The sequence below is a fragment of the Eubalaena glacialis genome, chromosome 17 (genome assembly GCF_028564815.1).
Source record: "Eubalaena glacialis isolate mEubGla1 chromosome 17, mEubGla1.1.hap2.+ XY, whole genome shotgun sequence".
Classification (NCBI taxonomy): Eukaryota; Metazoa; Chordata; class Mammalia; order Artiodactyla; family Balaenidae; genus Eubalaena; species Eubalaena glacialis.
Genome location: NC_083732.1, coordinates 23,810,815 through 23,837,858, shown reverse-complemented (window position 1 = coordinate 23,837,858; position 27,044 = coordinate 23,810,815). Strand labels below are relative to the sequence as shown.

The following is a 27,044-nucleotide window of genomic DNA, read 5'->3' as shown; positions in this document are numbered from 1 at the left end:
ATATAGGCAGGGGGATTTTACTAATGGTGGGGCGTGCCATACCCTCCGTCGCTTCAGCCAGACAGTTCGACCTGGAGTTCCTTGTTCCTGCGCACCTCCGCAGCATGCCTCTCCTGAAAAACACCGAAGGGAGACGAGACATCAGGAGCCTCGCCTGGTCCACAGAGAACTAGGAGGGCCCGCCCACTAATTTGGCTTCTATGTGCTTGCCTGGAAGTAACCCCCTTTAGCGTCTACCTTTAGGAAATGTTCTCATTTCAAAGAAAGGAAAACGTGGAACCCAATAAGGGTCACATTACAGGAGATCATAGAAGACTAACAGTGTCTAAAAAAATTTTGTCACTGTATTTGATTAAAATGATGAACAAACGATCATATGATTAAGAGAATTTTAAAAAATTTAAAAATTTTTTGATTAAGAGAATTTTGACTCTTAGGACCACTGTATAAATCCAGAGAATAGCAATAAAATATCATACTGTCTTCTCTATCATTCTGAACGGTGTTTTTCCTTTTCCCTAACATTTTAAGGGATTTATAATTGCCAGTGGACACTTTGGGAGGATGAGATGTAGGAACAAGACTTTTTGTGTACTTCCTAAATTCTTAACCCCTTAGTCAAGGTCTTTCAAAACTTGAGTCCAAATGACCTCTCCAGTCTTACCCTCCACCCTTCTCCTACGCCTGCTTGATTTCTCGGTTTAACGGAATTGTCTTTTCATGCACTTTTCAATGCTTGAGTTTCCTAGTCTTCCAGCTCCATCCACCAGGATAGTAAGTAAACAGACTCTTTCATCCCTGTAGCGGTTGTCTCCTTCTCCGTGAAGACTTTCATGAGACTGAAAACTACCTCACTTTCCATTTGAAAACCTGCATTAATCTTCCCTTTTTATGTGGCAGCCGTTTTATTCTAACTTGTGCTTTGGTCATTTCTGTTCTTATCTCATCAGCTGTCTTAGGCAGATGCTTATTTAGAAGCTCGCTGAGGGCCAGGGCTGCATTTTCTCACTTTTGTTCCACTTGCAGGGCCCAGCAGATTCTCTTGCACATAGTGCATGATCAATAGATGTTTATTTACATGAGGATCTGGGGCACTAAACTTGATTTGGGAACTAAACTCTCTGAGAAGGTAACTGATAGGAAACGTGGAATTCTATTTTTAGTACACAGTTCTGCCTTGGATGATTATAAGCACATGGTCTTGCCTATCATAGGTGATAAATAAGTGGGTGTTAAATTGAAATTGAATTTTTAAAATATTAATTGTTATTAGTATTATTTATTTTTCTATTTAGAATATTATTTATATTGCTATTTTTTTCCCCCTGCAGCTCCAGAAATTTCTTGTGGCTCTATAGCAGGGGTCCCCAACCCCCAGGCCACAGACAGGTACTGGTCCATGGCCTGTTAGGAACCGGGCTGCACAGCAGGAAGTGAGCGACAGGCGAGCGAGCGAAGCTTCATCTGTATTTACAGCTGCTCCCCGTGGCTTGAGTTACCACCTGAGCTCTGCCTTCTGTCATATCAGCGGGGGCATTAGATTCCCATAGGAGCGCGAACCCTACTGTGAACTGCACATGCAAGGGATCTAGGTTGCGCGCTCCTTATGAGAATCTAATGCCTGATGATCTGAGTTGGAGCTGAGGCGATGATGCTAGCGCTCGGCAGCTACTGCAAATAGAGATTATTATTAGCAGAGAGGTTTGACTGCACAGAGACCATAATAAATCAACTGCTTGCAGACTCATATCAAAACCCTATGAGTAAGTGGCAAGTGACAATTAAGCTGCATCTTACAGAGTAGACTGGACATAAGCAACACACTTCGGGTGTCACTGTCTCCCATCACCCCCAGATGGAACCATCTAGTTGCAGGAAAACAAGTTCAGGGCTCTCACTGATTCTGCATTATGGTGAGTTGTATAATTATTTCATTATATATCACAATGTAATAATAATAGAAATAAAGTACACAATAAATGTAATGCACTCGAATCATCCCAAAACCATTCTCCACCCCCCGCCCCGGGTCCGTGAAAAAACTGTCTTCCACGAAACCAGTCCCTGGTGCCAAAATGTTGGGGACTGCTGCTCTATAGATTCCTTTAGTTCAGAGGCAATGATCTTGACCAGCTATAAAGTAAATCTTATCATTAAGCTCTATTAATCTCAAGGAGTCTCTGCTTATAGGTTCCTTATAATACTAAGCATTTATTAGGCACTTAATATGTACCAGTTCTGCATAGGTACAGATTTGACCTGTATTAATTCCCTTGATCCTCGAAACAATCCTGTGATGGAGGCTCTATTCTGGTGCCCATTTTACAGATGAAGAAACTGAGGCACAGAAAGGCTAAGTCACTTGCCCAAGATCACAAAACTAACAAGCAGCAGAGCTGAGACTCCAACCCAGGGAGCCTGGCTATACAGCCCCCATTCAACCACTGCTATGTAGCCTCAATGTGAACGTGAGGAGAAAATTTTATAGTTGTGTGGAAAAATGTGTCTTTTCAAATGTAGGTTCTGGGAGAGAAAGGCATGTACATTTCCTTCAAAGGTACAGAGTTAGAGTAAACAGGAAGTTGATTCTAGAGAAAGAGTTTAAAAGCAATTTTATTTAATTGGTTTAAATGAGCTTTTGTCTGTATTCAAAAGCCATGAAGAGAAGAGGGAAAAAGCATGTATAAGAAATCATGTCCTGTTTGGAAATGTCACAGGGGAACTAGCATGAATGCAGCTGACTCTTCTTTCTTTTTGTTCTGCTATGGTGAGGAAAAAGATGCCATAAAATCTTCTCATGCAGAAAGAAACTAATTAGTAAGACCTGAGCTCTGACAAAAATTGAGAGAAAGCCCAGACCATCACTATGTTAGGAAAAAAACCAGCCTCAAGTCTAAAGATTCATATAAACTCAAAAGGAAAGATTATAATCAGTATTTTAGGCTACTTTGGAGCACACTTCTTATTCAGCTCAAAATTAGTTGCAAAGAAATGGATTTTGCCATAGGAAAGAACAAATATAATCTGTGAGCTTGAGATAACATGAAAAAAAAAAGGAAATTTAAATAAATGCTGAGCTTCTGGGAAAAATATTGTTTATTTTCAGGTATTTTAGTAAATCTATTATTTGAAAACCTTACATTCAAATCATCAAATATATCCTCAAAATTGTAATGTGATTTTGTATAAAAATGTGGGAGAATCAAAGGCAGATATGCAGGGGGCATGTAATTTTCAACATAATCTGTTTTTTTTTTAATCATCAAAATGTTGGCAATTGTCAGACCTTGAGTAAGAGGTTACTGAGGAAGTTGTGATACTCTGAGAAAGCGCATCAAGAGGTCAAGTCCATTCTTTGATAATATTCATTTCATTATTGAGCTTCTAATATTTGCCAGGCACTGTCAGACACGCTGGGTTAGACAGAGTGAAGCAGATCTAAATTTACAATGTTCTCTACAATTTACCCTCTTGCTCCCATCAATATAATAGTGCTTAAGCACCTGTATGCAACTATTCTTTTGATATGCAAAAATGCGTAAGAGATGGTTTTAGGAAAAAATTCTGATTCTCGGAGAAAATGTGATTAGAGAGATTTCTGTACTGGAAGCGAAGAAATATGAGGTCTTTCTTTTACTTTACCTTTTAATATCCCCTTCACCTCACTAGGTATCAAATCTAAACAAGCGACTTGAACTAGATGACCTAGGGTATCAATTCCAATCCATGAAATCCTATTATATGAGTATTTAAATGCAAGATGAGATTCAACATCATCAGAATCCTTCTTTTTACTAATAACTATGAGCTTGCAATACAAAAGAGGGGTCAGGAGTGAGTCGGGAGTGCAGGAAAGCACATTTTCATACACGAAGATGACGTTGGTCATGGGGGCACTATCAACATCCAATGCCGCTGCCAAGTCTGCTTACTGTGTAGTGTTTGAGGATGGCCAAAGTTACAGCTTTAGCTTAGTATAAAAGTTTGGAGTCAAAAAGACATGGGTTCAAACTGAGACTCTGCGATCTGCTTAGCTTTGTGATCTTGGCCAAATGGCGTAACCTCTCTAAGGACCAGGTTCCTTAGATGTGGAATGGGGATGATAACAGTATTTCCTTCTAGGGCTGTAGTTTGGATTAAATTCCATAGTATGTGTCAAATGCCTGGCCTACAGTGAGAAATCAGTGAAAGCTAGTTTAATCCTCTTTTTCCTTTCATTATTCATTTATCAGACATATTCCATAGGAAATAGTTACACAAATAGCATTCGTGAATCAGAATGATAAAGAAAAAAAAGTCAGATGAGAAGAATGAAAGGTTACAACAGACGGAAATTGATAATGGTTGAAATCTCTATCTAAAGAGTTACATATCATCAAAATCATCTCTTAGAAAAAGAATCACAGAATGTTACTCCCTGAAGAAAAAACATTTTTTATCCTTTCTATATCCAGATTATTTTGCATATGTCTTTAGCCTTCACGCAATTAAAAAAAAGGAAACTGTAAATCATAGCTAATGTGATATAGGTGTGGCTAACGCAAGGAAAAAGAAGGACATGGAACTCCAATTTACTGATCCATTTCTCAGACAGGTCCTGGTCCACATTCAAAGGTTGTCATTGGAAGTACATTTAAATGTTTGATGTTAAAGGTATACGTTTAATGAATGTATCTATTGTCAAAATGATTATACCTGCTTTAACTGATTTTTCAAAATTAGCTATTCACTACAGTTCCTGGTTGGGTTTGATAAGAGAGCTGCTACTACCCAGGGTTCCAAATGGGTCAGGTGGTGAATTTTCTGTAGGATACTGTCTAGTGGGTTAGGGGAAGAAGGACACGTGGGAGAAGGAGAACGTGTCTCTTATCCTTTCTGTATGGCGAGAATAGGTGTTTCCTCTCTCTCTGTCTCTTTCTATTTTTTAGAAATAGAAACTCCAAGAATAAGAACATTTTTAATTTTACTGCAGTGTCAGTCATAATCCGCAGTGTAGTCATAGCCTACAAGTTTGAGCCTTGAGCATGACTATTTATGTCACTCAATTTGAGTGACTGAAACAGATCAGCCTAATGCAGGTCTTTGTGGCACAGGCATCTTTTTTCTCACACCCTCTTCATTTGATTCTTTTCTATATGATAAGTTGGAGTGTTGAGATGAAGTGCTAAGGAAACAGAAACGGAAATTTAAAAACAGTGTAACATTCAAAATTGTACTGAGCACAAAGCTAATATGTGTCATGTGTTCAGTAAATGTATCATCATCATCACAACTACATTTATCATTAATAATTATTAACCGAATGATTAATAAACTAATAATAATAGGGTATGTTCTCATATAGGAGATAGTAGAAATTGTGAGAGGCATGAGGAATCCTGGGAATAGAATAGAGAGTGAAGAGGGATCATGAACTGAATTATGTATGTATGTATGTATGTATGTATTCAAAAATATTTGTTGAGTTCTTCCACATTCTAGGCACTGTGTGTTCAGTGGTGAATAATATAGACACAGTACCTGCCCACATATTACTCACATGTTAGTGTTTTTATATTTTTATAGGTGCTCATTTATTCAATAAATGAATAGTAATATATGTTAAAAAAAAGAGTGTAACATTGTTGAAGGAAGAACGAACACGTTTACGGAACAAAAAATAAAAAAGATTTAAATACCATTTATGACAACATAAGAAAACATATTTAAGAAGCCTTTAGCTCAGTGCTTCTCAACCCTGGCTAAATATGAGTGCCTATGGGTAAGCTTTAAAAATAATGCTGGTCTCTGGGTTCCGCCCCAGACAGCTACATCAGAAGCTCTCATTTTAAAGAGCTCTTCAGTAGGTTCTAAAGTGCAACCGGGATTGATTTTGCTTTAGGCTTTCAGTCTTATCTAAAGGCTTTGTGCTAACATGGCTGGGACTCTGAGAGGTCTGTGGGAATTCATCAGTGAATGACACTGAGGATACCATCGTAGCCACCATCGAGGGACATGCTCTGCTCAAATGCTCAATTTGATTAATTGAGGAGGAGGGGGACTGAGGGCTGGGTGGTAGGCAGATTGCTGCAAAAGCTCACGTGGAATTGTATCACATCCCTTGGCTAATCGGTAGGGCCAGTGAGGGCTGTCAAAATGGTGGGCACTTAGTGTGGTCGCCTCATGACTATCTCACTAATAGATGTCATTTCAGTAATAATCATCTTTTGATGTGGGAGATTCCAGAAAAGCTTATGTTATATTGGCAGTTTCATGCACTTTCAGCATAATTATTATTATTGATCCTCTTTTTAATTAATTTCTAACTTCATTGCAGTAATTTCATTCAGAAAAAGTCACAATAAAAAACTAACTTTGTCTTATTTTAAGAAGAAGCAAAGTAGTTTTCGTACATACAAACACATATACCATATGTCAACAAAAAATCTACAATGTACTTAAAATACATCAAATGGAAGTAAAGTTAGTATGCTCTAAGGAGTATCTCCACTTTACTGAGAAGATAACAGATCTTGGCTGTCACTGGTCAAAGATTCTATTAGATTTGAAAAGCGTCTCTTTAGCTATGGAATACCAGGGAAAATGTGGCCCTAAAAATGATGTGGGCTGCATCATTCAGCACAGGATAAAATGCTGTCAGCTGAGATTTACATCAGAAAAAGCTACAAACCGCTAGTTCTCAAACCTGACTGCATACTGGAATCATCTGGAGAGTTAAAAAAAAAATATGGATGCCTGGTTCCCACCCCTGGAGATTCTGCAGCTTGATGCCAGGAATATTAAGCATTCCACAGGTTGATTATTTCCAGGACAAACTGTATGTATGCATGTATGTACGTATGTATGCATGTATGTAGACATGCAAGTATGTATGCAAGTATGTATGCATGGAGGGAGGAGACCAATTCTGGGTGAGAGTGAGAAGAGAGAAAAAAGGAGCTGGCCAGAGAGGTGGGTGAAGAAAAATACACAGAGAAACATAAATTGCCCATTAAAATCCAGCAGTTGTGGAAATAATAGTTAAATATGCAAATTTTATGGACTATTTTACAACTGAAATCAAGAAGGATCTGCTGTGTGTTTGAGTATGTGTAATTTTAAAAAACAGTAATGCTCCTGGATAGCCTTGGATTGATATGTCTTTTTTTAATTTAATTTAATTTAATTTATTTTTTTATAAGCAGGTTCTTATTAGTTATCTATTTTATACATATCAGTGTACATATGTCAATCCCAATCTCCCAATTCATCCCACCACTTGGATTGATATAAATCTTGCACTGGATATTAAAGGTCTAATTGTCAATCCTGGAATAAGATCAGCATGCCCCATTCCTAGCAATGCCATTTGCTTTTATTTTTTTAGGGCCTAGGATGAGAGATGAAGGTTGATTCACAATTATCCTGAGTAAAAGATACAGCGGTTCTGAGAGAACAATTTCTAGAGGATTTCTGGGACTGTTCATCCTGACTGATGGGAATAGTTATATGTTCAGGTTGGTGAGAAGAAAGGCACCAGGATGCCAGAAATTGAGTAAATGAACTTCCCCTCCTAGCTTTTAGTGTGGATTTTCCTACATGGAGAGAATGGGTTTTCCGCTGTTCATAAATATTCTGTCCTTTTCTGACAAATATGTTTTTCCAAATGTATGGAAATATGTCCAAATATATTTTGACAAAACCTTTACATATTTAATATTATATATTAATTAACTATTAGACTAAATATTAAATTTATTATTTTACTATATATTATTGTCATTTATTACTGATTGTATGAAATAGTTAATATTTCCAATTTAATATTTTTCCAGTAGATGGGTTCCTAAGATTTGTACCGAAGTCTGTTATACATTTGAAAAGCAGGAATCAGCCTCCCTCAACCTATTCACCACTGGAAAAGCTGACAGAATTCCAGCTTTAAGTCCTACTCCCATTCCTCAATCATGCTGCAGTGCCCACTAAGGCCATGCTACCCCGGGAAACCCTGCCCATGGGGTTAGGTGCCTTCTGCACCTGCAGCAGAGATTAAGTCTCTGGTGCCTGGGCATTTGAGAGTTCATCTGGCCGTGTTGCATATGAATGCGTGCATTTGCTCAGGACTCTGTTATGATTACCTTTTCCTGCAGACGTTCAATAATAGCAGCTAGATTAGCCTCACGGTTTTCCTTAATTTGTTCCATCTTCAGGATCAGCTTCTCCTCTGCCATTTTGCTGAAGTTGTTGTTCTCCTCCAAAGCCTTCTGGAGGACCTCTCGCTCGTGTTCTCGCTTCTCTGCCAATTGTTTCAGCACCTGAGCCTCCTGAGACTGGGGAAGAAAAACATATCCATCTTAGAATCACCCAGACACAAACCTGGTGGAATAATGGCCCACTGATTCAAGACAGCATTCTTTTCAAATGAATAGTACTTCTAGCCTTGAGCCCTGTTGTCAATTCCCTGCTCATCTGCATGCCGTAGAATTTTCTATAGAATGTGGTGAGTGGGGAAATGTAGTGAGCTGAATTTTCAGCTGTGAGTTTTTTGGACAGATTGTTTTAGAAGAAGAAGCATTTTACCCTCCTGGAAGAGTTTTTGTTTTCATAAGCTGCTGCTAAGCATTTATGCAACAGGGAATGCTGTAATTAATCACCTGATGGCAACATCCATGGAAGCCTGAGGAAAATAGGTGAGGATTGGGGCACGTTCCCATCTTTTTCCTGCCTCATTGTTTTTGATCAGTTGTAGGCTGGGCCCTGCAATGAGCCTTTCAACCTTCCCCAAATTGTTAAATTCACTTTCTCATTTTATTCCATGCCCACCTCTGCTCTTTTTTTTTTCGTGCACCAAATTCTCTTTGGAGACTTGGGAACAGTGCAAACTTCATCTCCATATGGCCACAGACAACAGAAAGTCCTTTTCTGGCCCTGTCTTGAATATGCCAAGGCCACCTGGGTCACCTGTGAAACCCTGTGATTGCTCAGTGATTACAGCAGAAACATCAGAAACCCGTGTACCCCACTCCGGCACGTCCCGCACATTTTTGTGCACTGTAATTCTCCTGCAGCATCAGGAGGCTATACGGTTCTGTATGTTAACAGTCAGAGGGGGGCTTGATAATTATGCTGAGGCCTGGTATCCACCCGCGAGATTCTGACTCTGCAGTTCTTTGGTAAGACCCAGGAAGCTATATTTTTGATAAGCATCCCTAGTGATTGTCATGCAGGCAGTTCACAGCCTACTTTTTGAAAAATACACTGGCATGGGCTTTGGTGTCAGGTCTGTGTTTAAGTCCTAACTGTGTCAATGACCCTGGATATATTAACATCTTTCCACATTCATCTTCTCCTCCACAATTATGCAGCTAAGAGAAGTCTTACCCAATACTGAACTATCCAGGTTTAAGACTAAATTATTACACATCCATAGTTCCTGGGTAATTCCTTGGGATCAGCTGGTCCTCTGAGGTGAGGCTTCACAGGAGTAATTGTAAATGTGAATATCTAAACAATGGTAGATCAAACAAACATTTCATGGGCTAAATACTGATTACCATTAAAAACATTAATAGGAAGATATTTCAGTTGATGGGAGTGGTCGTGGGCCCTTACTGGAGAGATTGTGATGTGTAAGTAATACGAAGTCTGACAGGGAAAGAAACTTTTCTTTAGATAAAATTCTACAGGAATGGTAAAATCAGACAGCCTTAAGAGTCTTTGTTGATGTGGTTATTCTGAAGTTTATCAGGAATATGTCTAGTGACTCATTGGAGATTACACAGACAGTTCTGGGAACCAGCCCTACTTCTTGTTTTAACCCCATAATCGTTTCACTGACATCTTTAGTGGACCCATTTCATTCTTCCTTTGTTATAGCTTGCAAAAAATCTACTATGAAAAATGATAAAACGTTAACACAAAGTAAGTTCAAGATCAAATGGAGCCTTTCTGGAAGAAACATGAAAAAATATTTTCTAGCTTATTCATCGTCCTGCCTCTAGGTGGGACTATTGGTAAAACATCCTACATTGATTTTGCTTATCTACTGCTACCAGGACTACTGAATTGTGACACAGGGAAAGAGAGACTGACTAAAGGGGTGTGTGTGTGTGTGTGTGTGTGTGTGTGTTTAAAGTCTCTCTCTGAGAAAAGTCTTCATGAAATTATTTTTTTGGCATATGCATAAAGATAGTAGCTATCTCATAGGACTATTTGCCAGCATCAAATGAAATAATGTTTGCTAGGTATTCAGCACAGTGTCTAATATTGGGTAAGTTAGTGCTGAGCAAACGGCAGCCGTTATTATTGAAAGGAAAACTCAAAACACTTGTGACAGGAGAGGATGGCAAATGAACTTCCTGCTACACCTAAACTCAGATGTAGAACCTTGGTTATCTCACGTGTGCAGGATATCTGTTCACATTCCTTTAGTTATTGATGGTGAGTAGATTCAAGTGTCCTCGTGGTTGGTGACAGTCGGCCCTTCCTTAACTCCCTCCTCTCCACCAGCACACGTACACTGAATGGGGCTGTACTGCTAAGAATTTTCACAGTTAAGGAAGCACCACAAAGAAGTAAGAGGAAATGACTTTGATCTTTCATTTCAGAAAGTTCAATTCAATTTACGTAACCTAAGTCCAGAAAACTTTTTGAGGGAGAGAAGTCTGGGTTATCACAAAACAAGGGTGCAATGTGTCCAAGAATTATGGTTAAGATTGGGGCCTTAGGTATCTCTTGTAATGGGCAGAAAACGATGGGGCAGCTCCAGGAAACCAAAGAACACCAAATCAATCAAAATAAAGCAAAACAAAAATTTTCAAAATCCTCTATAGCAGTGCTTTTAGATTGTATTCCTCTGTATGACATGGTCCATCAGCCAAGGCTGCTGAAGCCAGTAGATACGAGAACTTTCTGCTCGGTATGTTAGTAAGTCCCTTTCCCCTCCTCTTTCTCCTATAGATCAGTGCTTCCAGCGCTGCCCTTGATAGGATCTACCTGGATTTTTCTGTGGCCGTTTCTCACAGAGTTACCATGGATAGTTATCCAGAAGCAACTGCGTCATTTTTAATTTTCAGATGCTCAAATTAACTTTGGCACTTTGTGAAATTGTGTTGTAACTTGATGTTTATATTTGTGCTCTTAATTTTCTTTTGTGAAAGAGCCAAAACCAGTCAGGAGACAGCAGGGGAATAGGATTGAGAAGAGAAGGCCTTGGCATTGAAAGGGTAATAGAGCAATACATTCCTTTTCAGATCTCTTGCCTTGGTGGGACACATTTGGTCTGTGTGAATACAGACTCCCTCGGGGGCCCATAATCAGTAAAGGAGGGAGGCCTGTTGCATTTGTGGAGTGTGGCGTTTGGCTCAGTTTGAAATGCCTCAATTAATGGCGTTAGTACTTTTGCAGCCACTGGGGCTAAATGAGATTACCCAGCCTAGGTGTCAAGTGCATTCCTTTAGCACAATTAATGGGGTGAAACAGAAACAGAAGGCAGTACAGAACGTTCTCACGTGAGGCCGCCGCTCAATGATGAAGACCTGCCTAACTGGGCCAGGCCATCCTTCAGGGCCACTCGCTTCCATGGAGCCTTTCCTTACACACTGGTAGGGATTGTTATAACCACCACTGCCTCAACTCATGCATTAGTAGGATCTAATAATTATATATGTTTCAAATATTTAAAGCTCAAGTCCATGGAAAAAAAATACAGGATGTGAAGTTGATTATGGAAGGAATTCCTCACCAAGAAAATATGTCTGCCTCCCAGTTTTGATTCTTCCTCATACATACTCAACTCTTAAATTCTTCCATGGAGCTAACAGCCCTGAGGGCTTTGACCTCAGTTCCTAGGGTCTCTGGAACTCCACTGTTGCAGAAAGTCATAATTCTTCTTCCTTCTTACATAGCCTGGCATCCAGATATCACCACCTATAACCTCTCTAACTTTGTTCCTGGGGAGAAATTGATTCTATGAATACAGCTTTAATCTCCCAGTCACAGCCTCACTGGTTCTGATTCTAATATTTCTATCAATAAGCAAATAAGTATTTAGTCCAGAAAACTGCCTTAAAACAGAAAATGAGTGTGAGGATGTGATATATAAAAGTAGAAGCATTTTCCTTCATTTCAGTAGGAGTGAAGTTTTTGCTACGTGGTCGAATAGGTACTCTTACTTTATTCCTTGTTTGGGCAGATTAGCAGAAAGGAATCTTGATTGACTTATAGGGAGGCTGGAGAGGTGGGATTTGCTAAAAGTTGTTAAAAATAAATTGTTTAAGGGAAAAGGATCTGACCATGGAGGAACATTTCTGAATAGCATGTACCTAATGTTGAAGGTCACTGAAATGCGGAAATAGAAAATGAGGGCATGATAATGACCAGCAGGTATAATGCGAATGTCAAGGCAAAGTATTTATAGAGCTAAGACATCCAACATGATGTTCTGGGAGATGCAGAACATCTCCATCTTGCTATTGTAATAGCGGAGCCACATGGATGGTGAACACCTATTCTAGGCATAAACTTCCTCACGCTGAACTCAGTATCACTGAAATAATTACAAGAGAGATACTTGAAGGGAAAAATAATGAGATGGTGAGAAGAATTATTGTACATTTAGGAACACTTTAACTATATAATTTTCCAAAGAGGTTCATTACCATTTCTTACAGTACTGAGTACAAGCATTTAATTACTGTATAATGAAATGGAAGATAAATTTGAGTTAAGTGGTATAATAAAACTCATTTTACTTTGTGTACACAGAGGAGATTTAAGACTATATTTTAGATAGTGCTAGTTTTTATTTCTTTGTGTTCTGAAGTATACACATTTCTGCCTCTCTATTTTCTTTTAAAGTATTTTTTTTTTGATATGGACCATTTTTAAAGTCTTTATTGAATTTGTTACAATATTGCTTCTGTTTTACATTTTGGTTTTTTGGCCGCGAGGCATGTGGGATCTTAGCTCCCCGACCAGGGGTCGAACCCGCACCCTGCATTGGAAGGTGAAGTCTTAACCACTAGACCGCTGGGAAGTCCCCATACCTCTCTATTTCTTGTCCCTTTTCATCATTTGGATATATTTCTTGCCTTCTGGAACCATTTATCCGACGCTAGATCTCCTAGTACCTAAGTGCTTTTACGGTAGTAGGTTAGATGATGTGCCTCTAATTATTTGCTTTACTGTTAACAATGAAAAAACATTATTAACCCAGCTAAAGTCACAAATAAAGCCTTGTTAAATATGATGATTGAATATAATTATGTAAAACAAAAGGGTTTAATATTCACTTTGTGTTGAAGAATCAGAAGCATAATAAGAAATTTAAAATGAGTGAAATCCAAACACCTTTAGAATGAGCCCTTCTGCCAGAGTCTGTAGTGCATTTACTGTGGTTAACTCCTAGGAAAGAATCACGTGGGTGCTTTTCACTCACGGGAAGAGTCTGGACCACGTGTCACATTCTCTAAGGAGCAGAACGCTTCCTGAATGTTGAATTGTGAATAATCCAGCACTTTAGCTCATAATCATTGCTATACAAACCACCCCTCTTTTACCGGATTCGACTTTAGTTGTCATCTACAATGTGAGATGCCGACAAATGGAAAAGGTAAGTCTATCATGTTTGGTGACAAATGGTCCACTTCGAGACCATATTATTAAAAATAAGCAACACAGATTTCTTTCGGAGGTTCGATGACTTTGGAGTTGATTGTGCCAATATTGTCAGTATGCCAATTATAGTTTACTGGAGTGGTATGAATAACTTTCTTTTTAATTTAATTGATTTTAGCATGAGATTTTATCAATATCATTCAATTCCTTAAGTTTTCATCATTTTTTTTATAATACTAATTTTTTCAAGCCACTTTTAGTTGGGCTGAACTATTTGTATATCTGTTACCTATCAAACCACCTTTGTAATTTGATAACTAATATTTTATAATGTTTAAAAATATTTATGAAATGTATTATACAGTAACATTTCAGTATCTGTGTTAATGAGAAGCTTTCTTTATAAAATCATGAGTTTGCTAGATCATCATCTCTGTGAGGTTGGAATTGGATGTGTTTTTACACAATAATAGCTGACACTTTCACAGTGCCGGTGATATGGAATAGCTCTTTTAATTCTCACAATAACGCCAGGATGTAGGTCCTATTGTTAGTCTCATTTTACAGATGGATAAAATAAGACATAGTGAGATTAGTGACTTGCCCAAGGTCACACAGCTATTAAGTGGCGAAACCAGACTTTGATCACAGGCATTCTCCTTAACCATGTGTTCTTAACCACAATGCTTTTAAAGATGCTCTTAAATACTGTGCTTGTCTTGCCATAATCACATAATTTATTGTCCAAACTGGGATATTTACGAGATTGAGATAATAATGATAACCAAACAGTAGGAATAAGCTGGGGTTGTCTTGGGCCAACTGGAATGTATGGGTAGCTTAGCTCTAATGCCTCTCACTAAATAAATGTTTGTTGAATGAATAAATGGATAGATGGTTAGATGGATAGATGGATGGATGGATGGATGGATAACCGAAGTGTTCATATCATTTCATCCACATGGGTAAGCTGCTGTATGGAAACTTTAATTTCAAATAATGAGCTTCAAAGCTGACCTCATGAGGTAATGTGGTCTCATGGAGGTGAATACTGATTCTCAGAGATAATCAAAGAAGGAAGAAAAAAATCAGGAAAAGGACTTATTCCTTTTATAATAATCTTCTACCAACTAATCAATGGAGCATTAATTCTGGTTCAAAGGAGCCTAAGGGAGGAGCATTTAACGTAGTGATCAGATGGTCAGTGCTGCAATAGTATCAACAGATGGAGTGAGGAATTGGGGAAACTGCCAAAACATTGAACACAAAGTGAATTTGAGCCCACATGGAGATGAGTCAGTGGCAGCCCTCCAGCTCTAAATCCAGCAGGCTCCAGCAGCACAGCCTAGGCAGGTCACTGCATCCCAGACATGATCTCTAAACCCAGGTCCCAGAAGCAAGTCTTTCAAGGGTACTAATGGAGGTGGAGGGGTCTCATAACCTTTTTGTTTTAAAAGCCCTATCAGAAGTCATATTTCACCTCTGTGAAATACCTCTGTGTCTATCTTTATCCTTACTTTGAGTTAGAATTATGTTAATTTAGTGAGAGAATGCTTATTTTATGATAATCAAAAATATTAATTGGCAGTTATAGATGCTTTGATTATAAACATGACAAAAGCAATTGATTAATACTTATTTAAATGTATTATGTTTGGTAGGCAGAACCTTTACAAACTTTTAGCTTGTAGGGAAGGAAATGGAACCAGGGCAATATGAGTGTTGCCAGTCACTCAGCTAGGTTGGACACCTGAGTATTTTTGAAAGCCATTAGTGACTCCTCATTTCTTAGATAAAATGGAGTTTGAACACCTAACCTGGCATTGAAGACCCTCCACGATCTCACCTCACTACTCTCCAACTCCCTACCCAAGGCCACTAGCCCAAACTACTGGTCTACCCACTGCCCTGAAAACACACTTTCTGCACTCTCACCTCTGGGTATCCTTAGTTCTGGAACCATTCTCTAGAACACTTTCATGTCTTCTCTATTTATCTAACACTATTTATTTTTCTAGTCACCCAGCTTTTTAAAGCAGATATTTCTCTGAACAGAGGCTGTGATTCACAAGGAGTGAAATGATTTTATCTTCCCAATGACCTTCTTTTTCATTTGAAGTCAGAGTCCTAAAAAATGCTACCTCTGACCTCAGTTCCTACCAGTCTCCCCTTTCTCCTTCTACTCCCACCATACTGTCCTCTGTGTTATTTCTCGAATAGTCCTAGCATACTCCTACCTCAGGGCCTTTGCACTTGCTATTCTCTTTACTTCAAATTATTTCCCCCAGAGAAGAGTCCCATGGCTCACTCCTTACCTTCTTGCCTTTTTTTCAAATGTTTTCCCTCACTATCTTCATGCTTCTTTTCAAATGTTCTCATATTCAAGAGGCCTTTTCTGACCACCCCATATGAATAGCACTTTTCACCCCAGAACTACCAATTCTCTTTGTCCTGCTTTATTTAGTACCATCTTATTGGGTTCGGCATGTGACCCGGCACAGGTCACTGAGACTCAGTTCTAAGACTTCTGTTAGAACTATTAGGAAAGAGAAGCTCTCTTTCTGCTGGAGTTGCTAATTTGTGAGAAAAATAATTTGGGACTGACTGAAACAAAAAATCCTTGGTATTGAGACCAATTAGTTGCAGAAAGAAATGATAAATGTAAAAAGAAAGATTGAGCTCCTGGATCAAGCTGTTTTTGAAGCTGTAACACTCTGAGGATTTTAGTCCCATACCCTCTTTTTGCTTCAGTTAGTTGAGTTGGGTTTTGGTTATATGCATGTCCTCACTTAGATAGTTACTGAGATATATGCACTTGCTAAAGGCTCTGTAAAGAGAATTAAAGAATTTAAAGAATTCTCTTTAAAGAGAATTAACAGTTCTTCACATGAGTGCTAATTAAGTCAGTACAAGCCAATAGAAAAAAAATCAATTAATGATTTCTTAAACTGTCACTTTCTGTTAATTAGTTGTATTTTCTTCTAATTAAAACCCTAGTACCTGGACATAATCTATATAATGAGTTTTTTGAAAATCATTTTTTTGAAAATTTTAGTAAGAGCAGAAATGTGACGGAATACTGATTTTAAAGGGCTCCAAAGAATATTTTTCCTGGGTGTCGCAATGCTGGATGATTACATTTGTAAATGTCTTTTAGCCACGTGGCCAATTTCTAGTTAAATTCAATTGTTTAAATGTGTAATTGTTGATAATTTATTGTTGTCAGGGTACATGAATTTTACCAGAATCAGTAATTAGTTAACTCAGGGAATTTTATGAGCACATCCAGTTAATTTTGATCATCTCTGTGTTTTTCTTTTTCTTTTAATAATTTCCTTCAAATTAAATATACCAGCAACATCCTGAACTATGATGTTGAATTTTCATCTCTAATTTTCAATTTCAGGTCAGTTACTGACTTCTAATCAAGCCATGGCATCTCCATATGTCAACCGATGACCTATATTTACACCTGTTAGCTATAAGATGCCAATGCTTCGGTGAGAACTTAAATTACCTTGACTGTAACATGCTCTCTACTATTGTAGTTAGTTATTCATATTTGTTGGTGACAGTCTCGAAGGATTGTAACTCTGAATACGTTAGTTCAGTTTTACTATGAGAAGAAAGCTATAAATGACAACAAAAAAACCTGATAAATATTTCTAAAGCAACTTCCTGTATGTCTACTTGGGTTAGTAGCTTAGTTTCCTTCCTTTGAAATCCAAATTGATAACAACAGTAATTGGTCAAATACAATAAATAATATGTAAAGAAATACTCACTGGATGTAAAGAGAACTTCACCTGAGTAAAAATTGAAATTGTGATCAGAAAGTTACACAATATAGGAAGATTTTCCAACCACAAAGATTAAAACAAAAAGTATTTTTGGTTCAGAAAACTTAATCTAGGATTTATAATCTCTGAGCCTTGTTATTTGATGCTATAGTTATATATGTACATACGTGTGAGTGTGTGTGTGTGCGTGTAGGTATATATAAACACATACACATACACACACATTTGGGTTTGTTCTGCACTCCCTGTTAGAGAACTGTCTTTAGGAGAAGGACTATTTTCCTTTTCTTTGTAAGTATCCAACATAGAAGTGTTTAATGTATTGGCTAACTTTTTCTAAACATCTAAATAAAATTTAAAAATCATTGTAAATGCAGAGTTTCCATTTAAATCATGAGGCCATGCATGGAGCATGTTCTTAGTGACTACATGATTCTAAAAATATATCATGATAAAGTCAGTGGAAAATACAACATAGGAATGAATTACCTGCAGTAATTCATTTGGGTTAATCAAGAGCATCTCGATGGGATGGACCCCCATAATCACACAGCTGATACACACATATTCAGACATAACTTCTGTCTCTATGTATACAGTCTTAGGGATTTCTGTATGCCCTCCATTTTTAATACCCTTGGCTTTTCTTATTCAGCTGATTGTGGAAAATTAAAGATTTAGCTCTGTAAGAAAAAGCTCTTTAATACAAACAAGGACCAATGGAAAAAAGAAAAATGCCATCAAGGCTTAGAAATGGGTAGAGGAAGATATATATTCCCGAGAGGGTTCTGATCTTGGATGGACCAACTTCAAGGATAGGGAGTGAGGCCCTGGGGACAGGGGCAAGCTTCTGGCCCTTACCCTGGGGTGGACAGCGTTTCTGGGCGGGAAATATCTCAGAAGGAGTATGTGGTGCTTTCTAGTTCTGAGGAAAACCATGTACTATGCTTTGGGGCAGGACGCAGACTCTGAGAGCAAGGGCTCACCACTTGCGCACCTCTCCCCACCACAGCCCCTGGAGTTACGGTACCTAAGGCTGTGCTTTCTTGACAGCAAGGATAGGCTAAGGCAGGGAGGCTTTTATCAAAATGGGTCCAAGATGGGGGAAGGGCACTAGGGCACTGAAGTTCTTTCAGTGTCTGAGATCTTTGGTTTTAACTAGCCTCAAAGCAGCAGTTTTTACTTGAAGTAGCCTGGATCTATGTCTAGAAGACCTACATGTGCAGGTTCAGGCATCATTGTCCCCTGGAACTTCTGATGGAAGTGTGTGTTTGTGTGTGTGCGTGTGTGTGCGTGTGTGTGTGTGTGTGTGTGTGTGTGAAAGCGGAGGGGTGGGGGAGGGGAAGGGAGAGAGAAGAGGAGAGAGAGAAGGCAAGGAAAAGAGGAAGCAGAATTTAAAAACCTGTGGAAAAAGTTACCTTTCTTCTTTCCTCTGCAGCCTCCAGTTTCTTCTGGATCTCCTCCAGGGACAGATCTTTCTTCTTGGGAGAAGCTAAAGTTCGTGGGGCTTCTGAGATAGGAGATGGTGGCTTTAAGATCAGCTCAAAAGCCTGGCCAGAGGCACGTTTGTTGATTTGCTTCACTTCCATATCTGAGAGATGAATATTTGAGAAGGTTAAGCACACAGAACACAGGCATGGGTTTACTAAAATAATTTGAATTCTGGCAATTAAAAGTAGCCTTGTTATTCTGGCAAAGATGAGTAAAATGCTGCATATGATCATTTACTCTACATTGTTTGAACATATAAGACCTCTTTCTTTAGTATATTTATGGATATGTTTTAACTGGATAAATATTTAAAGTGTTGGGAAATTCAATAATGTCCATAGAGAGTTGAATCATGGTAGGCGTGCCCAGAAAAAAATAGCCTGAATCGATTTTAAACTAACTTTATTTTCCTTCTGAATAAATATGAGCCTCATATGAAAACCAAGGAGCACAGATTTAGATTTATTTATTTTTTTGGAAATTAGCATAGCTGGAAACATTTTCAGATTAAATAATGAGGAAAATAACAAAGTCCTCCAGTTCTCACACCTAATCCTGTGGTTAGAATTCACAGGAGCTGTGTTGGAACCGATGTAGCTCCCTGAATGGTTGGAAATACTTGGCGCAGTCAAGGCTCATGTGCAAGGCATCCTGATGGTTTCTGTTTTGCCCTTCAGTGTGTCTGTTGATCTGAGTCATCAAGCAATGTAATGTCTACTCTGGGGAGGACACTGTGATGGGGGTCCCTGTCTTCAAGGTGCTTACAGTCTAATGAAGACAATAAGACAGGGTACCATGGTAATATCTTTGCTTCTACTTTGTTGCTACTTAGAATGTCCTTCTTCATCATCCCTCAGCTGTAGACAGAAACCAGGGGAAGAGGCATTGTGGTAGGGGAGGGAGGGGGCAACATCTGCTTATCTAACTTATACTCTGTACATTTAAAAAATATTTAAACTCAATAGCTGCATAATATGCATAGTAATTAAATGGGCAAAAACCTGAAAATAAATGCATAATATAATTTATAATGTAAAATAGTAGAATTTATAATATAAAATAGAGTGATAGCTAGCACCTGCTAGGATATTAGTGTAATTACACAACTTACAGCTTAGTAAAATATACTGATTTTTGAAAGCTCATTGGACAGCTCTCACTTTTAGATGAGCGTTTTTTATTTTGAACCCCAGACTACACCCCTCTCATTTCGGCCCCCCAGTCCTTGTTTTGTCCTCTGAACTCAGGCCAGTCTCTGTTGTGCATCACAATAGTATTTGAAAAGAGTTATGATTTTCCATTTCAAATTTTTTCCCCAGTCTAAAGCATTCTCAGTGTCCTAAAGTGACACTGTTTCTAGATCTTTACTACTGCATCACTCCCTAATCTCACAGGGCTCACTGATTTATTAATGTCCCTTGAAAATTGTGGCAACCAAGCTGGCCAGGTCTCCAGGCTAGTTCTGACTAGAGCAGAGCAGAAAATAATTATAAATTAGCTTCCATTAATGTTCTTTTAGCAGCCTGGTTAGTGCACTTTCAGTTTGTGGTCAGGTAAGACCCCAGGTGAACAGGAACTGACCTTACTTAGATCTGTGAATGCTAACAGATCATATAGACAAAGTCAATTCAGTATGTTAAAAATGATGTGGCTTTTTTCACAAATGTAAAAATATTTTAAATCTTCCTGAAGGCATCTAAATTTGTACTTATATCTTAAGTACAATTCTATAAAATTTATGTAAAATTTATGGAAAAGGATTTCAAGAGAACAGAGGCAAATAAAAATCACTTATTTGATAAGGTGATGGGATTTTAAATGGATAGAGTTAGAGACACTGAAATCAGAACTGCCTGTATTTGCATCCAAATAGTAAGCCCTGCTTACTAGGGTGTGATACTGGGAAGGTTAATTCACTTCTTTAAGCTTTCATTTCCTCATCTAAAAGATGGAGATAAAAGGCACCTTTCTCATAAGACTGCTGTGAAGATTAAAAGATGAAGGATACTTGTCCAAATTAATCAAATTATATACATTAAATATGTGCAGTGATTTGTAAGTTACCTCAATACAGCTTTACAATTAAATTGTAAAGATGTTCCAAAAAAAGATATAAAGGATACTAAATGTAAAGCACAGGCCATAGCACTTAGTGTTTATAAATGTAAATAATAATAATAATTATTAATTCTTGTTATAATATTTGTCTACAATAAACACTTCACATTATTACCTAATATAGAAAGAGAAGACAAGGTTAAAGACTTTGGGAATTTGAAATTCTTTACCAGTTCTTTTAGGATGCAGTTCATGAGCTATGTTGAATTGTCTATTTGACTTCTAAGTCTCAGCTTATATATAACTTTTGATTTTCGTTTCCCTCTCTCCAGTCCCTGAGAGGGCAGAAACCATCACTGTCTTCTGTGTCCTACCAGTAAATGCTGCCTTAGCAAATAACCACACTGAGTTCCACTTACTGATTATTTGTATGTTGTAATTCTCTTCTACTAGGCCATGAGTGCCTTGAAGAAGAGGCCTGAGACGTATTCATCACTGGAGCCTCAGTGACAACACATGGTGAGATACAGTCTCAGAAGAAACATAGCTGGATTACTAGTCACAGCCACATTTAGCAGATTAAGGATAGGACCAGTGTATTTGTTGACTGAATGAACTTATATGAAGTAGACATGGGGCCTGCATTCTAATGAGAGTTTTGGTTGGAAACCAAAATCTTTTTGCATGAAAGACATTTCCTTGTGAAACAGTTAATTCATATTTATGATGCTTGTGCCATGATAGAATCAGTTTGAAAGAAAAACGTCTTTGAGTCCTGGAATATTTTCAAGGCATAGACGGGGTTAACTGCTATAGATCCTTTCACCTTACCTTTAATGTATTTCCTTATACAAGTGGAAAAGAAAATCGTTGTGAGCCAAACAGGTAGCCAAATATGCCTCAGCTTTATCTACTACATATATAACTGCACGAAACATTTTGATTAAATGGACTGAATTACGTAAAAATGGTATTGTTGATAATGACAGCTACCATTTTGAATGCTTACAAGAGGCCAGGCTCTATGCTAAACATGAAACCATTTAAACCCAACAACACCACTGGGAAGAAGATACTAGAGTTAAATCGGGCTCAAAGAATCTAAGTTACTTGCCCGAGGTCATGCAGATAGTGGCAGAACCAGGAAGGTAATCAAATTAAGTAGTATGAATCAGGATAAATCAAACCAAAAGGGTTTTACTGCAAAATAAGGTTCATAGCTATGCCAGTTCTTCAGGATTTTCTTTTAAAATCCTCTTTATCTGGGGCTTCAGTCATAGGTCGGTTTTACTATTGGAACTTATTAGGTTGTTGACATGCACACACAAAATACGGGGATTTTATAAAGACTACACTAAAAAACTGTGATGGTGGTTGATTTTCGCTCCTGAGTTTTCTAACTACAAAGCATTTTCTTGCAAATTGTGACCTCTAATTACAGCTTAGCATATCATGTTATTTGCAAAGAAAAGCCTCGGACATATTGTGGATGTTGACATGCTGGATGCGATGGCTAATAAGCACTCAGCCATGTTTCTTAAGAGACATTAATGTGCTGTTATTAGCATCAAACTCATACTGTTTTGAGCAAACGGCAATCAATAAGACCCGTTAGCTAGACCCGGCAAGTCAATAGTAACATCTACAAAATATTGATTTAATTATATCAGGAACTGTGAGACAGAAACAAATATATCCAAGCTTTGCCAACTGATCCAGCCAGCAGGGGCATTTCTATTGTAGGCATCTCACCATCGTAAGTATAGATGCTGATGTTGCGAGGTTCCGGGTAGAAGCAAGAGCAGATCAGTGACAGCATGGACAGCTCCTTCATTTTTTCCTTGTAGGCTGAAACAAAAGGCTCAAGATTAGTATCTATCATTTTCTGAATTTCCTCTGAACGTTTCTTTTAACCTGAGTAATAATTGTAGCCTCCTGCAGAATGAATGTTGCCAGGGACACTGCCCTCTTTCACAAAATATAAATGAACGAAAGATGGAAGCGGACTCTGGGGTGCATATTCCTTACTACAGAGGACATAAAACACAAATTGTTGCAGGTTAGATAAGAAGTGAGAGAAAGGGAGCTAGAGAAAGAAAGGAAGGTAGAAGGAAATGAGATCCGGCAGGGTAGGAGGGAGAGACAGGAAAGATACGGAGGAAGCAGAAACAGACAAAATGGGCAAAGAGAAAGGTCCATTCTAGTACATGTGCACGCAGGTCTGTTGTATATACATCAGCTTCAGGAGGTGTCCTTTGCTGGTTGACCCTGAATGGCCACATACCCATTTGGGGAGAGTCAGAGAACTCATCAGGATAGTTATTAAGCAAATATTGATATATCCTGCAGCGACCAATGTTGCTTATTTCTCTTCATCCCAAGTGCGCTTTTTTTTTTTATCTCCCTCTTTCCACACACACCAAAAACCTGGACCTGAGATCTGACAAGGATGTCTCTTCCTCTCTGCACACTCAGTTTGGATGCCAAGCAGCTGCTGGAGTTCAGACCTTCCTCCCCCTTCACTCCCCCCAACCACCCCCCCATTTCATTTTCCCCTTTTTCCTTCAAGAGGTCTCCTGTCCAGGCAACCTTAGAGGGCCTCTTATCATGTTGGTCATCACCGGGACAAGTGATGACCAGATGGGGATAAAGAGGTGGGATCCTCTCACCTTTGTTGGTTATTTAATTAGCAAAATTAATAAATTAAGGAAAATGGAAGAAAAATAATAGAGATAATGTGCACTGACTTGTGAGAAAGTATAAACAAATGGTGATGTCCTAACATATTGAACCTCATAGGGAGCAGGTACCTCTTGGCAGGGTCTTCTGATCATTATGTAACCCATGGAAGAGGAGTACCTTGGGAAGGCGAGAATCTGCAGAAGATTGCTTGGGCATTATTGCCAGGTGCATCTTTGGTTAGTCAGTAGGAAACAGATTCAGTATCTGGATGTTTTAGAGCTACAGAAATTTAGGTTGGGAAGATTCTAAGAAATCATTTAGTCAACTGTCCACCCATTGTACCATCAATTTTGCAAATGAAATGGCCCACAGAGGCTGAAGTCATATATGGCCAGTGACAAAGTTGGGATCTCTGGATAAAATGTAGTAAATCAATCTGTCTTAAGATTGCCAAGAGGCTTTCTTCTAGCTCTACTTTCAGAATGAGATTCAATGTGCCAAGAGGGCTGGACATGCTTGCACACTGTTGAACCATAGGCAAAGACCAATAGTGTCATATTGCATATGGTTCAACCTAATACATCCAGAGCATCTCTCTAAAAGAATCTCCTTCCCTAGTTAGCTTATTTCCTTAAAATAAGCAACACAATTTGCCTTGTGCCAGAACAGTCCTGCCAACACCCATTCTGAGAGATTTTACTGGATGCCTTTGGAATTTTAGAAGGCTGAAACCATATTTCTTTGTCCTATGTGTCTATTTAGTTAATAAAATTATGTCACTTATAAAGGTCCAAGCCGATCTTCACATGGATGTTCAGCGTGAATCACGATATCTGTCACATAAAAGCATTTTGTGGTTCAATGCATTTAATTCCATGAACTGATTAAAACCAAAACAGCAAGCCTTTGTAGGCTTGTACCTTTTTCTGGTAAGAGGACGCCAAATGGTACCCAAAATATTTTGCAAAATTAAGCACATATTAGAAGCACATGTTAAAGACATCAACTTTATTAGGGAAGGACAATCCAAAAGCAAAATAAAAGATATCCTGTCTCATAGAAAAGGGAACCTTTCTATACTGTTGGTGGGGATGTAAATTGGTGCAGCCACTATGGAAAACAGTATGGCGTTTCCTTAAAAAAACTGAAATAGAACTACCGTATGATCCAGCAATCCCATTCCCGGGCATATATCCAGAAAAGATGAAAACTCTAATTTGGAAAGATATATGCACCCCAATATTCATAGCAGCACTATTTACAATAGCCGAGACATGGAAACAACCCAAGTTCCCTCAACCAGTGATTGGTTTAAGAAGATGTAGGGGGTGTGTGTATATATATATATATATATATATATATATATATATAAAATGGAAAATTACTCAGCCATAAAAAAGAAATATTGTCATTTGCAGCAACCTGGATGGACCTAGAGAATATCATACTAAATGAAGTAAGTCAGACAGAGAAAGGTAAATATTATATGATATCTCTTATGTGTGGAATCTAAAGAATAATACAAATGAATCTATATACAAAACAGAAACAGACTCACAGACATAGAAAACTAACTTATGGTTACCAAAGGGGAAAGGGAGGGGGCAGGGATAAATTAGGAGTATGGGATTAACAGATTAAAAACTACTATGCATAAAATAGATAAGCAACAAGGATTTACTGTATAGCACAGGGAACAATATTCAATATCTTGTAATAACCTATAATGGAAAATAATCCAAAAATATATAAAACAGAATCACTTTTCTGTACACCTGAAACACAATATTGTAAATCAACTATACTTCAATAAAAAAAGATTTTCCATTTTATAGAGAGGTAACAGATTAAAGCTGTAAAAGAAAATGAATTCCTACTGAAGAAAACATTCCTCAACATCTGTCCTCAGTTTCCTGGAAATGAAGTTCACCAATTTTCAGTAAGGTCACTGATCTAATTAAGACTGATAAAGGTGTAAACGTTGTCAGGAACCAACACATTTAGAGCCCATGTGTAATATATAACTGTGACTGATAAAAATGTTTGTTCTTTCCTCTCTTAGGTGGTCTGGGGACAAACCCCAGCTCATCTCCGTGGGTGATTTCTTTAATGGCATCCTTACTTTGATTATTTTTTTTAAGCATCAGGGCCTGTGACTCTACATGGCACGACTCTATCCAGTAGTAGCCATTGCACAGATTTTCGCTGATATAGTTGCTCTGATCCTATGGAACCCCATAAAACCAGTTGCAACCACAGCCCAATCAAATTCTGATTGTTTCCATGCAGCAAAGGCATACTGTGAAGATGGGTCTCCTTTCCACTTGCTGCAGTTGCCCAAGATTTTCCCCAGATGGCATTGCCCTTCCTAATCATCTCCACTCATCTACATCCTTCCCAAGATCTGAATCCCAATTCAGATCACCCCTCTTCAGTGCTTCCCTCTCTTCGGGGTACTCCCACATTGATCTCCTATTGTCCTTAGTAGGCTATACTACATAATCATGATTATACACTGTTATACTCGATTATATACTGTTTCAGGTCATTCACTACTGGTTTTAGATGTGTGATTTTTGTTTACTAAACTAAGCTCTTTGAAGGCAAATGTTGCATCTTACTCGTTTATGAAATAATTTACAGCATAGTTCTGAATGGAACAGAAAGCAGTTGCTTAATAAATAGTTGTTGGCTATTTTGCTCACTGATTTTAAATCAATCTCTCAATTGACAAGTATCAATATTTATGATCACCACCTATGGTCAAGAGTTTCTGGGAGGCATTATGAAATTAAGAAGAGATGTAATATATGTGTCCTCATTCTTAAGGAGCTTTCAAGTCAGGGAAATGAAGTATATGGATATAAAAAGCGATAGAAACACATGCAAAATAGGGTAAGTGTCAAATAGAGGCAGATGATTTGTACTAGAAATTCAGAAGAACCTCAAAGCCCTGGGGCTGTGAGGAGGGTGGTCAGCAATGGCTTTACAGTTAGAGTTGCCAGATTTAGCAAATAAAAATACCAATACCTAGTTCAGTTGTAATCCAAATATTGCACAGGACATACTGAAAACCATTCCTTGCTTTTCCAAAATTCAAATTTAACTGGGTACTTTGTATTTTATATGGCAACCAGAGCAAATGGACCAGGATCATAGGGTTGAGGAGGGTTGAGGAAAGCAAAGAAGAGAGGAGGTATATTTGTTAGTGTTGACATGGAAATGGATTTATAAAGAGACCATATGGAAAACTTTTATGAGTGGAGCAGTGAGTTTACATAAAGATGGATGACTCAACTCAACTCCAGGGAGCATAATTCACTTCCAGGTCTTTGTGAATGGCCTTCTCTGTGTTTCAGGAGACAGCTTTTTCATAGACTACACTACAAAGGGTTTTTAGAAGTTGTGTCCTGATAG

The 27,044-nt window shown here is 38.2% G+C and overlaps 1 protein-coding gene across 1 annotated transcript; it reads right to left on the bottom strand.

Annotated features, from left to right (window-relative positions):
- Positions 1–53: 53 nt before the first annotated feature.
- Positions 54–22,806, bottom strand: STMN2 (stathmin 2). Its single transcript, XM_061171757.1, has 4 exons — positions 22,698–22,806; positions 18,815–18,987; positions 8,118–8,309; positions 54–113 (listed from the first exon to the last, which is right to left on the bottom strand). Exons 1-4 carry the CDS (start codon positions 22,777–22,779, stop codon positions 54–56), a joined length of 507 nt encoding a protein of 168 aa, XP_061027740.1. The 5' UTR covers positions 22,780–22,806.
- Between the last annotated feature and the right edge of the window lie 4,238 nt (positions 22,807–27,044).